The sequence below is a fragment of the Scheffersomyces amazonensis genome (assembly GCF_036850825.1).
Source record: "Scheffersomyces amazonensis strain UFMG-HMD-26.3 chromosome Unknown RJT21scaffold_7, whole genome shotgun sequence".
NCBI lineage: Eukaryota > Fungi > Ascomycota > Pichiomycetes > Serinales > Debaryomycetaceae > Scheffersomyces > Scheffersomyces amazonensis.
Genome location: NW_027042747.1, coordinates 692,726 through 704,767, shown reverse-complemented (window position 1 = coordinate 704,767; position 12,042 = coordinate 692,726). Strand labels below are relative to the sequence as shown.

At 30.2% G+C, this 12,042-nt stretch overlaps 6 protein-coding genes across 6 annotated transcripts; 2 read left to right on the top strand and 4 right to left on the bottom strand. All coding sequences in view use genetic code 12, as the record gives it.

Annotated features, from left to right (window-relative positions):
• Positions 1-277: 277 nt before the first annotated feature.
• On the top strand, positions 278-1,386 carry RJT21DRAFT_54711 (mRNA splicing protein). The gene has a single exon (XM_064885020.1). The coding sequence runs from the start codon at positions 382-384 to the stop codon at positions 1,339-1,341; it is 960 nt and encodes a 319-aa protein (XP_064736430.1). The 5' UTR covers positions 278-381; the 3' UTR covers positions 1,342-1,386.
• Positions 1,387-4,210, bottom strand: SEC6 (SNARE-binding exocyst subunit). The gene has a single exon (XM_064885019.1). The coding sequence runs from the start codon at positions 3,958-3,960 to the stop codon at positions 1,432-1,434; it is 2,529 nt and encodes an 842-aa protein (XP_064736429.1). The 5' UTR covers positions 3,961-4,210; the 3' UTR covers positions 1,387-1,431.
• A 703-nt stretch (positions 4,211-4,913) lies between these two features.
• RJT21DRAFT_250 (uncharacterized protein) lies at positions 4,914-7,352 on the bottom strand (the record flags this gene model as incomplete). The annotated part of the gene is made up of 1 exon (XM_064883878.1): positions 4,914-7,352. One exon carries the CDS (start codon positions 7,350-7,352, stop codon positions 4,914-4,916), a length of 2,439 nt encoding a protein of 812 aa, XP_064736428.1.
• Positions 7,353-8,036: 684 nt separating this feature from the next.
• Positions 8,037-10,443, bottom strand: RJT21DRAFT_54707 (uncharacterized protein). Its single transcript, XM_064885018.1, has one exon. The coding sequence runs from the start codon at positions 10,362-10,364 to the stop codon at positions 8,370-8,372; it is 1,995 nt and encodes a 664-aa protein (XP_064736427.1). The 5' UTR covers positions 10,365-10,443; the 3' UTR covers positions 8,037-8,369.
• Positions 10,444-10,505: 62 nt separating this feature from the next.
• Positions 10,506-10,861, top strand: RJT21DRAFT_122968 (uncharacterized protein; the record flags this gene model as incomplete). Its single annotated transcript, XM_064882563.1, has 1 exon — positions 10,506-10,861. A coding segment is annotated over exon 1 (236 nt), but the record flags the coding sequence as incomplete, so codon positions are not given.
• Positions 10,862-11,630, bottom strand: RJT21DRAFT_122967 (uncharacterized protein). Its single transcript, XM_064882562.1, has one exon. The coding sequence runs from the start codon at positions 11,379-11,381 to the stop codon at positions 11,034-11,036; it is 348 nt and encodes a 115-aa protein (XP_064736425.1). The 5' UTR covers positions 11,382-11,630; the 3' UTR covers positions 10,862-11,033.
• Between the last annotated feature and the right edge of the window lie 412 nt (positions 11,631-12,042).

Genomic DNA, 12,042 nt, shown 5'->3' with positions numbered 1-12,042 from the left:
TATACTAGTATTCATCATTTCATCCCTTCATAATCATAATATACATACATATTTGAAACTATAATAATATTACCTCATGTTAAATAGCGAAATTTGAAGTAGTATGATTTCTTCACTATTATTGAAAAGGGTGTATTTTAAAAAAGGTTTGCATCTGGTTGTAATTCTAACTCCATTTTTCTAATCTTACTTCTTATATATCAATAAAATAAACAAAAACTCTTTATGTGTATTATAACATTATTAAATGATCTTTCACCTATATCATTTTTCACGTGATGCAAAATATCGTGATCTCATTTGTTAGCGATATCAGAGATTGCAAAAGTAACTTTAAACTATTTATCGAACTATACAACTAAACATGACATACAAGTGAATATGTCAGAACGGAAAGCCATAAATAAATATTATCCACCGGACTTTGATCCGTCACTTTTGAAGTCCAAGAAAAAGAAGAAGAATTCCCAACAAAATGAAGTCATTAAGATCAGAATGATGGCACCTTATTCTATGAGATGTCTTAAATGTAATGAGTATATTGCTGAACGTCGATCATTCAATGCTCGAAAGGAAACTACAGGAGAGAAGTATCTTAACTCCATTAAAATCATTCGCTTCCATATCACATGTCCTCGATGTAATAATCATATTAGCTTTAAAACTAATCCTCAAACTGCAGGATATACACCGGAAGAAGGAGCCGTAAGAAACTATGAATCTAACAAACTGACACTGAATGAGAAACTGAAACTGAAACTGAAACTGAAAGATGGAGAAACAGAAGAAGAACTTTTACAACGACTTCAACAAGAAGAAGCTGAAGATGTCAAGTTCAAACTCTTACAAGAAAAGAGAAAGAAGAATCCATTTTATTCTTTGACAGATGAGACAAATAATGGAGATGTTCTAGATAATTTTGAAAAGCGTTTAATCGAGCAACAGAGGCAACAACAAATCGAACAGCATTTGGAAGAACTTCAAACCAAAAATGATCAACTTCAAGCATTAGGTGGAGAAGATAAACTAGCGATTGAAGCTAAACAAAAGATTGCTCAACAAATTGATAAGTTACAGGCCATTCAAAATGAATTGAATGATGAAGAAGATCAACAGAAAATTCAACAAGCCTTTAGTTCATCAAAGAGAAAAGCAGATAGTGAAGAAGTTATAGAAACTGAACCTGTCCCCAAGAAGATATTTATTAATTCTAAAATTACCCTTAAACGGAAGGTAAAGCAAGAAGAAGTTAAGAAGACACCATCAGTTGCGTCACCAGTTGCTACTTCTACACTCTCTTCTGTACTAGGAGGATATTCGTCATCATCTGATGAGGATTAATTACGATTGAATGATTGCTTACGTCATACGATAGACAATATATATATATATCTATCTATCTATATATATTTATATATATATATATATTCATTAATCTTTAAAAGTGAAATCGTTCAAGGTAGCAATAGGCATTTCCGGGGCTTCTACTCTCGATTGGAAATCCTTTTGAATAGCCACTAATTGTTCACATAACTGAGCAACTTGACGTTTATCCATATCCTTACGACATAAACAAATGCCTCGAACATATTCTACGGGACAATAATAGAAAGTGAGTAAAATTTCATGTTCCCAAATTTGAGGGATAAAAGTCATTGGATCTTCACAAGTTGCTAAATCACCAAGGAATTCAATGGCTCTTAAACTATTCATTAAATATGCTGTATCCTTTCTTGTGAATAATGGTTGAAGTTTAGTATAAAATATGGTAATATCTCTACCAACTGCTTCAGAAAATGATTTATATTTCTTAATTGCTGTTGGATCAATTCTTTTACCATCACCATGTAATACATTTTCATAACCAATTCTTATATAATCAGATATAAATGAATCTAATAATATATTAAAGGTTAATGAATAAATATCATAAGTTGCATAACCTCTTAATTCTCCCATATATTCAGCAATAGTTTCTGCAATAATAGTTGCACCAGATGTTGAATCTCCTGTAACATTTTGTCCATCTTCATACCAAGATTTTGTAAATACTTTAGATAATGTTGGATATAAATCATTAACTATAATATCAACTATAGCTCGAAGAATTTGAGCATTTAATTCAGTACTTGGATTAACTGTTTCTTCAATAGCTTGAGTTAATCTATTATGATAAGCAGTATGAACTTTTTCTTGATATTCTGGTAAAAATTTATCCAGTAATCTATCAGTATTAATTTCAAATGTATTACCTAAAGCAGCAAGATATTCAACTAATGCTGGTTTAGATATTTCAGATAATTGTTCAGGTGTCATATTTTCAAAATTCTTTTGATCAATATTCTTATGAGATCCACGAAATAATCTTTTAGCTTTACTTTCTTTAATTAAATAACTTTCAGTATTATAAATTGACATATATTTTTCCACTTCATCTTCAATTAATTTTTGAAAATTAATAATTCTTTTAATATAACCCTTTGAAAAATTTTCAATTACTCCAGCTAATATTTTTGAATAACCTGATTCAGCTGCTACATCAGCTTGACCTTTAAGCATAGTTAAAGGTGAATTAAAATCAGGTAATACATAAACATCACTTGTAATATCTACAGTAATTAATTGATCATGAGCATCTTCATCTTCAATTTGTTGAGTATAATGATAAATATCTGGTGGTACCAGTCTATCAACAAAATTTTCTGATTCTAATTTAATTAAATTATCAGTCCATTCATCCAGTTTTGAAGTAATAACTTTTAAATAATCATCTAATACACTATTCTTTAAATCTTCACCAATAATTGATTTTTGTTCCTTTTTAATAACTGATTTTCTTTTAGATTTATCAGGAGTATCTAAATTTTGTAAAGCCGTTAAAAATTTACTATAATAAGTATCATATTTTAAAATTCTCATTAAATCTTCAGCTGGAGGATCAGTCTTTATAACTTCCATAGTAAATTTATGTAATCTATTATAATAAACATTTTGAAAGAAAGATTCTACATCCCAATTAGTTGGTAACATTGGATTTAATCTTTGAAATACAAATCTTAATTCATCTTCTAACCAATCTAATCCTCCATCATATAATTGCATTGGATCATCTCGATAATGTTTTATACAATCATTAAAAGTTTCATCAAGACTTTCTTCTAATTTTATATAAAAGAATTTCTTATAATTTCTTTTATTACCTCTAAAATTTACATAATCAATAGTTTTAGGATCTAATACTTTATTTAATCCTAAATTATTCATTAAAGTAAATTTTAAATCTTCATTAGCTTCAAATTCAATAATTTTAACTAATTTATAAACTAATTCAACATTTTCATCTTTAATTGCTTCTGTTAAACTTACAATAACTTCTTTTAATAAATCATCAAATAATCTAATGGTTGTTTTAGTCATTTTAGTAACTTTATTAACATAAGCTCTTAAATCATCAGATAAATTAGTACAATAAGATTCTAAATAATCCAGAAAATTTCGAATTCTAGTATATTCAAAATGTATTGATAGTATATTTGGTAATGGATATGAAAGATCTGAACTTAAATTTTGTAATTCTTGTTCAATTCTTAAATTTAAATTATTTAATACTTGGGAATAATTTCGAATATCTTCATATAAATTTTCTACTTGATTTAAGAATTGTGATACATTAGACATCTTTTGTATAGTTGAATAATCTTTTATATTGGTAATACTTTCATCATAGATTTGATTAATTCGATTGATATTTCCTTTAATTGAATTAATTCTAGTTGATGCTTCATTAAGTTTAGAAATATTTGACATTAATGAATCAATTTGTTGTTGAGTAGTTGAACTAAGTTTATTATCAATTGATGCCTTTTCCTTAAGGAATTGAGATTTTAATTCGGGGATTTTCACTAGGTCATCTTCCACTTTGAGTAAGTGAGCTATTCTTGATAAGGCTATATCACTCATAGTGGCATTAGTATTGGTAATTGTTGTGGGGTTAGTATTGGTAGCTGTATAGTTTATATGAGATCGTATAGTCTGAGAGTATTTATGGTTGTAGACCCATGCCGCACTAGAATAGGTAGTGTTGTGCGCGAGTCACTGGTGTAAAGACTTAATAGTTAAGTTAAGAGTATTGATTAGAGTGACTGAATTACACTATTATATGCTGTGTTATAGTGTTATATATGTTAGTGTTATAGTGTTAGTGTTATAGTGTTATAGTGTTATAGTGCTATATATAGATGTTATACTGCTATATATAGATGTTATACTGCTATATATAGTGTTATACTGCTATATTATACTGTGCACTACTATAAATATATTACTTACATAAATATTGTACTGCTGTGAGTTGTACATAGATGAACTGAATATTATTTTATATCATATATCATTTATTATTTATTATCTACATTCGTATCTTACGTCATAATTTATATATATCTTCTTAATAGTATACTATGTACATATACTCTACAGATTACTACCAACATCACAATCTCTCTTTGGCTTACATAAACTACCGGGCCAACTATATACCCACTGCACTAACCTTTGCAACCCCTCTGAAATCTCTAAGAATGATATTTCGCATTTCTGGAGGAGGAATGTGTCTCCTAATAGAGGAATCTTTCAAGTGATACTGTACAAAGCGGAACAATAGCGCTAAATTAGTAATAGACGAAAGAAGACAATAATAAGTACTTGTATATTACCTAATCTTTCTTAATATTAACTCCTATTTCACCACCATACATTCTGAAGACTACAAACTACTACACAGAATAAACAATGAGCTAATACTATTCAAGATTAATGTCAATACCATACACTACTAGTAAAACTAAGCTACAGCAAACTTGTAGAAAAAGTATATACATTATATAGAAACACTATATAGTTAGAAAGTATCATTAACTATGACTACCTCTCTTTGAATATCTTCTCCCACTACCAGAGTGATGATGATTGTTATAACCATGATGTCCATTATTATGTGCTCCATTATTTGGATTATAAACTCCTCCTCCTAACATAAGGTTCCCATTAACTGGACTACCTCCTGAAACATAACCGCCTGGTGGTGGCATAAATCCTCCTGGTGGTAAAAATGCTGGTTCTCCACCTGGATACATAGAAATTGGTGGTTGACCTGGAGGTGGAAATTGTTGTTGATATAACATAGCAGCATGGAATTGTTGTTGTTGTTGTTGGAAATGTGCCATAGCAGCAGCTGCAGCAGCTTGTTGTTGCTGTTGTTGATGAGGAGATAATGGGAATTTGGAATTAACTGGACTTGGATATCCTGTCGGTATAGAAGGTTGAGACATTAATGGACTTGGAATAAATTGATTTGTATTTGGAATAACTACTGGTGCACCTTGTTGGAAAGTATTCAATACAGGGAATAACTTTTCATGAGTATCATCAATAGTTGAATCCCAAGTTGGAGGCGTTTGAAATGCCTTTTCATAAATCAATGGCCCAGTTTCATCATTCTTTTCTTTTTCTTCATACTTCTTTCTCGTAGTTACAAATAAATTAAAGTATAAATGAAATGATTTACTCTTCTCTTGTTGACTTTCTTTAGTAGGAATTTTATGAACTCCACCAAAGAAATCTGCAGGAGAAATTTGATGATGTCTTTTAATAGTTAATGAACTTCCTGAACTACCATTTGATTGAGAATAAGCTCTTGAAGTTGACATTCTTGGAGAAGGATTATTAGGAGATCTTTGATAATTAGCTTTAGGTGGAGTTGGAGATAATTGATTATGTTTACTTGATGGAGTAAATACAGCTGCTTTAGGATTCAATTTAAATGCTGGCTTAGATGGATCCAATTTCTTCTTTTGAACCTCTTGTTGAGTTTGAGTTTGAGTTTGAACAGGCTGTTGTTCCTTTTCTTTCTCTTTTTCTTCTCTTTCCTTCTTAAGTGCTTGTTGTTCATGTTGCTTCTTTAAGATTTCATCTTGTTTCAATTTATCCTTAGTCAAGATTGGTAATAAATCTGAAGGTAATTTATGAGGAATCTTAAAGTTAGCACTGAATTCTCGTAATGAATTAATCTCACTTTGAGCATTTAATCTAAATGATTCATTATGAGGTTGAGGAGTTCCCACAACTGGTTTAGGAGGAATTGATTCAGGTTTACTAGTAATTTTTGAATTAGTAATATTAACTGATTTAGCATGAGATTGAGCAATAGATTCTGGATCTTTACTACTAGAAATATCTCCACTTATACTAGCACTAGGTACAGGAGATTCAGAAGTTGGTATTGGAGTTGAAGTAGGAGATTCCGAGACTGCATTAGGTTTACTAATGGCAGAACTTGCAATAATTGCTGGATCATTATGATATTGAGCAGCTCTTTGTCTTGGAGGAACATATTTACCTGGAATTAATTTAGTAAAAGAAGAATTATTAGAATTATCATTAGAAATACTAGTATTTCTAAGTGCAGCCATTAATTCATCACCTCTTCTATCAACTCCAGAATATTTATCTTCTTCATCTATTCCACTATCATCAATTTGAATTCCTCTTTCTTCTAAAATATGTCTATCAGATGTGACTTGTCCTTCAATTTCTCGAGCAATTCTTTCTGCTCGTTTAACTCGATCTTCATAATCAGCAGCTGATGTATCAATTCTAGTGGTATATAAATGTTCATCATAACTTGATTCAACTCCAAATTTTTCTTCATTTACTTTAAATTGATCCCAAGCTCCAGATTTATGATCATCAGCATTTAATGTTAAAGCTGGATTATGAGTTAAATCTTCATCAGGAACCCATCTTTCTAATTCACGTTCTCTAACATTTAATCGACCTGATATATCAGTATCAGTTTTAAATTTAGAAGAAATATCTGAAGTTTGAGATTGTGATGATAATTGAGGTGATTGTTTAGAATTAATTGATCTCTTAATTGGATCATTAATATCAATTTCATCAACTTCTAAATCAATTAAATCCATTGATTGAACTATCAATTTTTCTGGTAATTCATTATCAATATTACTCTTTTCATTAATTAAACCTTTTGATATAAGGATAGGATGATGTAATACAATTGATAAAGCAGAATTTGAATGAGATGATAAATCTCCACTAATTAAAATCCCTTGATATCTTGCTCCATTAGTTAATGTTGCAATACATTTTTTTCCAAGAGATTTGGATATTAAAAAGATTAATTTATTATTACCTGCTTCTTCATCTCCATTAGAATTTACTGATGGTTGACCATTAGAATTCCCATTATTCCCATTATTGTTATAACGAGAATTGGATCGACGATGACCATTCTTTTGAGAATTAGAACGATTAGGATTTTGACCTTTCATTGTGGATAGTTTGAGTATTTTTTTAAGGGATTTTATTTATGATTATGAATATGATAAATGGCGAGATATCACTTCAAAGGAACAGCACAATTTGTAGACAATGAAAACGTACTAAAGCAGACACAGTTGAGCAGACACTATATACCAACTTAGACTGAGACTTAGACTTAGACTTAAACTTAGACTTAAACTTATATTCAGTATTTCAATAATTAAGTCGAGAACTACTTAGTCAGTGGTAGTGGTAGGTAGTAATGGTAGTAGTAGCAGTGGTGGTGGTGGTGGTGGGGTGAGACAGACTACGATTATAGTAAAATTTCAATGGACAGTAATTGTACAGATCCTTACTATGGATGGGGATGGAATGGATGACCGAACTTTTAAGACAGAATAACTTGCGATAGTTTTAGTTCGCTACGCTTAGCTATTGGAAGTCTAAGGTGGAGGAGCCCTTTGGGAATTGTTCACACTTTTTTTGTTTTTGTTTCCTGTTTTGTTCGTAGTCTCAGTCTCGGGCCTGGGAAAAAATGTCTGGGCCGTAGGACGTGGAGGGGACTGGGTGTTTAGCGGTGTTAGTGTGTAATGGGTAGTAGTGATTTAGTAGTTGTTTAGTAGTAATGTAGTGTAGTGGTGGTAGTGGTAGTGATAGTGATAGTGGTACAATTGTAGTACTGTTGAATGTTCTGAAAGTTTATTACTGATAGTGAAGTGTATAGCGCAATTGTGTGGTTTAGTGTTAGGCTGCAACTCGTCAGACCCTCACGCTCACGCTCACTAATACACTGACCACTCACTATCACACTCGTCTAAGCCAAAGCCCGGCCTACTGACTTCAGCACCGAGTGAGTGTAAGTTGTTGCAACTTAACACATACATTATAATTCTACTACGTAACTATAAGAACTCTGTAACTCAGAACTCTACAGTACTACTTGTCTTATCAATTTTACTAAGAAATAGCACATAAACTATACAAACTTAATTAAAGCTAACCCTCACACCACACACACTATATATTCAACAACAAATACTACCTATACCAATACCTATATCTACTTTATCAACTACCGACCCCCAATACAATACTACAAAGTCTTTAACAAACTCAATGTCTGATTCCGAATAGGGATCTAATTCCATCTCTACAATGTCCTGATAAGTTAATTCAATACTAAATTTCTTATTAATATTGTCACTCTGTAAAAGTGTATCATGATCTTCTGATAAGATATTTTCATGAGTTTCTTCTGTATCATCGAAATCCTTTAATTGATCTACTTGATCCATAACTAGCTCATTAATTAAATAGAACCATTTCTTAGTTAATTTATGAAAGTATCCAACTATTTGAATCAATTCCATTAAATCAATATTAGTAGTTGTATTAGCCTCTAATTGTTGCTTTAATGTTGATAAAGATGATTGACCTTCAACCTGTCCAGCAGTTGCAAACCATGAGAATGCTGACCAAATAGATTCTCTCCATGATACTGATTCAGTAGCATATTTTAACCACCATTCAGGTTCAATTTCCCATTTAGAATTATAATAATTCTTTAATTCAATGGATTCAGGATTAGGGGTTGGAATAGTTTCAGATGATTTATTAGTCATAATAGAATTTAAATCATCAGTTGACATATTACTAATATTTGTAAAGATTTTATTTTTAGGAAATTTAGATGAAGTTGATAATGATCGTCCAGTAGGAATTGTAGAATTATCAATGACTTGTTCTGAATGTAATGATGGATCAGTTACAGTAACTGAAGGTCTATCATTAGCTGAATTAAATAATTCTTGATATATTAATTTAAATTTTTGATAATCTTTAAGAGTAGCTTTAATACGACTATCTTTATAATTTTGAATATCTTCCAGTTTAACTACTTTAATATTATCTTGAGTTTCAGCATTAATTACAACAGCAATATCATAAAGTCCCTTTTGATATAATAATATATCATCATTAGTTGAACCTACAAATGCCTTCAAATCAATTAAACTCTTATGATCCTTTGGAGTATTCATATCATTTAATCCAATATTATAAATTGGTTGTGAGAAGGAATGAGATTGTGTTTGTTCAGAAGAAATAGTTTTAATTTCTTGAGGTACAATAGATAATAAACTGATTAAATAATTGAATGAATTAATAATATAATTAGTATCATCATTAGCACTATTTGTTTCATCATCATCGTCATCATCATTATCATTATCATCATTGTTATCATCATTTTGTGATTTTTGTTGATGCAACTGATTAAAGATAAGTAGTTTCTTTCTCAATAATGCCTGTTTGTATACTATAAATATTAATGGACCTAAAGTCTGTAACATATCTGGTAATTTAGTTAATAAATGATTGTTAATATTAGGACTTATTAAATTACTTGAACTAGGAGGTGACAGGAATGAATTAGTAAATAACCGATCAGGAGAAGTAACTAATTTAGTATATAATTTGTCAAATATATCCAATTGTTTATCATCAGATTGAATATAATTTAATAAAGATGAATCAAGTATATCAATATATTCCCATCCATTACTGATAAATTCATTGGGTTTCCATGAAGGTTCTGGTATTGATCCATAATTAGTGGAATTTCCTTTATTATCATTGGGTGAACCAATTGGATCACATAAGATCCCTATAGAATACATATGAACATCATTTCTATCGATTTGATTAAGTTCATGATCATGAGTCTCGGTAATAATTTGTCGAAAACATCCTAAACCATAGTACAATTTAGAATTAGAATAATGACTTATTAAAACAGTTGATTGTTCCATATTCTGAATCCCACTAGGCATAACTTTATAGTCCAAACCATCGATATCAAAATCAGGTATACTTGATTTATACCATACTAAATTATACCCTTTCTTAACATCAAATTTAGTAAGAAATATAGTAACTATAGTAGAAGGTTTATACACTATTGGATCCGGGGATTCGGAATTAGTTCCTGGACCAGACAGAGACGGAGGAATAGATGTCATAATTAATTTCAATTCTTATAGCTCCTTTATTGTAATGTACTTAGTTGTTTCTATAGTTATAGTCATATAATTAATTAACCCAATTGGGATATTTTTAGGTGAGTGGTGATATTTTCTTTTCGCACTTACCTAACAATATGACTACTACGCTTGAACCCCACTTATAAGATATATACATAGTAAGGTACAGTACTTTTATGGATCCTAGAATAAGACAAGCCTATAGGACATTACTATATATGGGGAAGGAATATCCTCAGAAGTCGGGAGGTTATGATAAATTTAGGCGTGTTTTGAAGTTGAATTTCCAAAGTACAAAGGTTGAGAATGAATCTGAATTAGTACAAGCATTAGAGAAGGTGGAGTATATAAAGAAAGAGTTAGAAAGTTTGTATTCTTTAACTAGATATAGACATCTCAAGCGAGTGTATGAATGAATATATTCGATTTCAATAGTAATAGTATAGGACAGTGTAATATAGTGTATAGTGTACGATAAAGTAGTTACTAATAAAAGTACTTATGTATTGAATGTAATTAGTTAATTATTTAAAGTTTTTTATGATACATTATTATGAAGAATGACATATGAAGAGTATGGATTCATAACATTGACTGATTCTAATAAGTTAGTCACGATGATATAGAAGATATTTTTTGGTTCGTCGTTTAGGATCTAATTCTTAAAACAAAATTGACGACAACAGCAATTAATAAGAAGAAACATAACATGGTTGGACCAAATCTATCATCATAAGGACCAGAACCTCTTAATCTGATAGCTTTAGCTCTCCAATGGTAAGTAACTAAAGCATAAATCATAGTTAACATGGCAATAAAAGTGAATAAACCAGCAGAAATTCTACCAACAGAATCACCGAAATTTAATAAACCAACACCTAAAGATCCTAAGATAACAGTGAAATTTAACCATGAAAGGAAAGTTCTTTCATTGGCAAAGAAAACTTTAGGTTCAACTCTAGCTGGTAAAGCGATTCTTTTATTAGCAGATGACATTATATGGGATATTTATAGAATTAGTGAAATGAATTTGATTGAATTGAATTAACTAATTGAATTATATATTAATGACTCGACACTACGATGAGGCAAGCCAAGGTGTAGATAGACTAAAGCAATAAGAATAGAATTGAATTAAAGTAAAATTAAAAGTAAAAGTAAAAGCAAAGTAAACTTAAGTTAAGTTAAGAAATGAAAATTCCCAATGCGTTTGTTCCCGATGGTGTTCCATTGACTTAAGATTCCCTTAATTAATCGTATAATAGATTAATTATGTATGTGCCATAAGTAGTAAGTTTACAAAATGAAGCGAAGAGCCTGCATATAGAATTAAACTCACATAATAACAGGCACACGTGGGAGCCCACTGAAAATTTATAGTGCATTTACTTATTTATTTTGTATTTCCGGCTCTTTTGCTTCCGGTTCGAGACCGGATATATTCATTTTTTATAACAGATAGATTAACTTCAATACTAGCGGATTGAAATTAATTTACCGGTTTATGTGAAAGATAAAAGTCGGAAGTGCTGAAAAACGTAAAATCATTTTAATTATGATGCAAAATGCCTAATTAAGCTCAACATATTTCTGTAGTTACAAATTGCAATCATTCAGTGTATTGTTTACATGTACTAGAATTTATAAGTATATATTA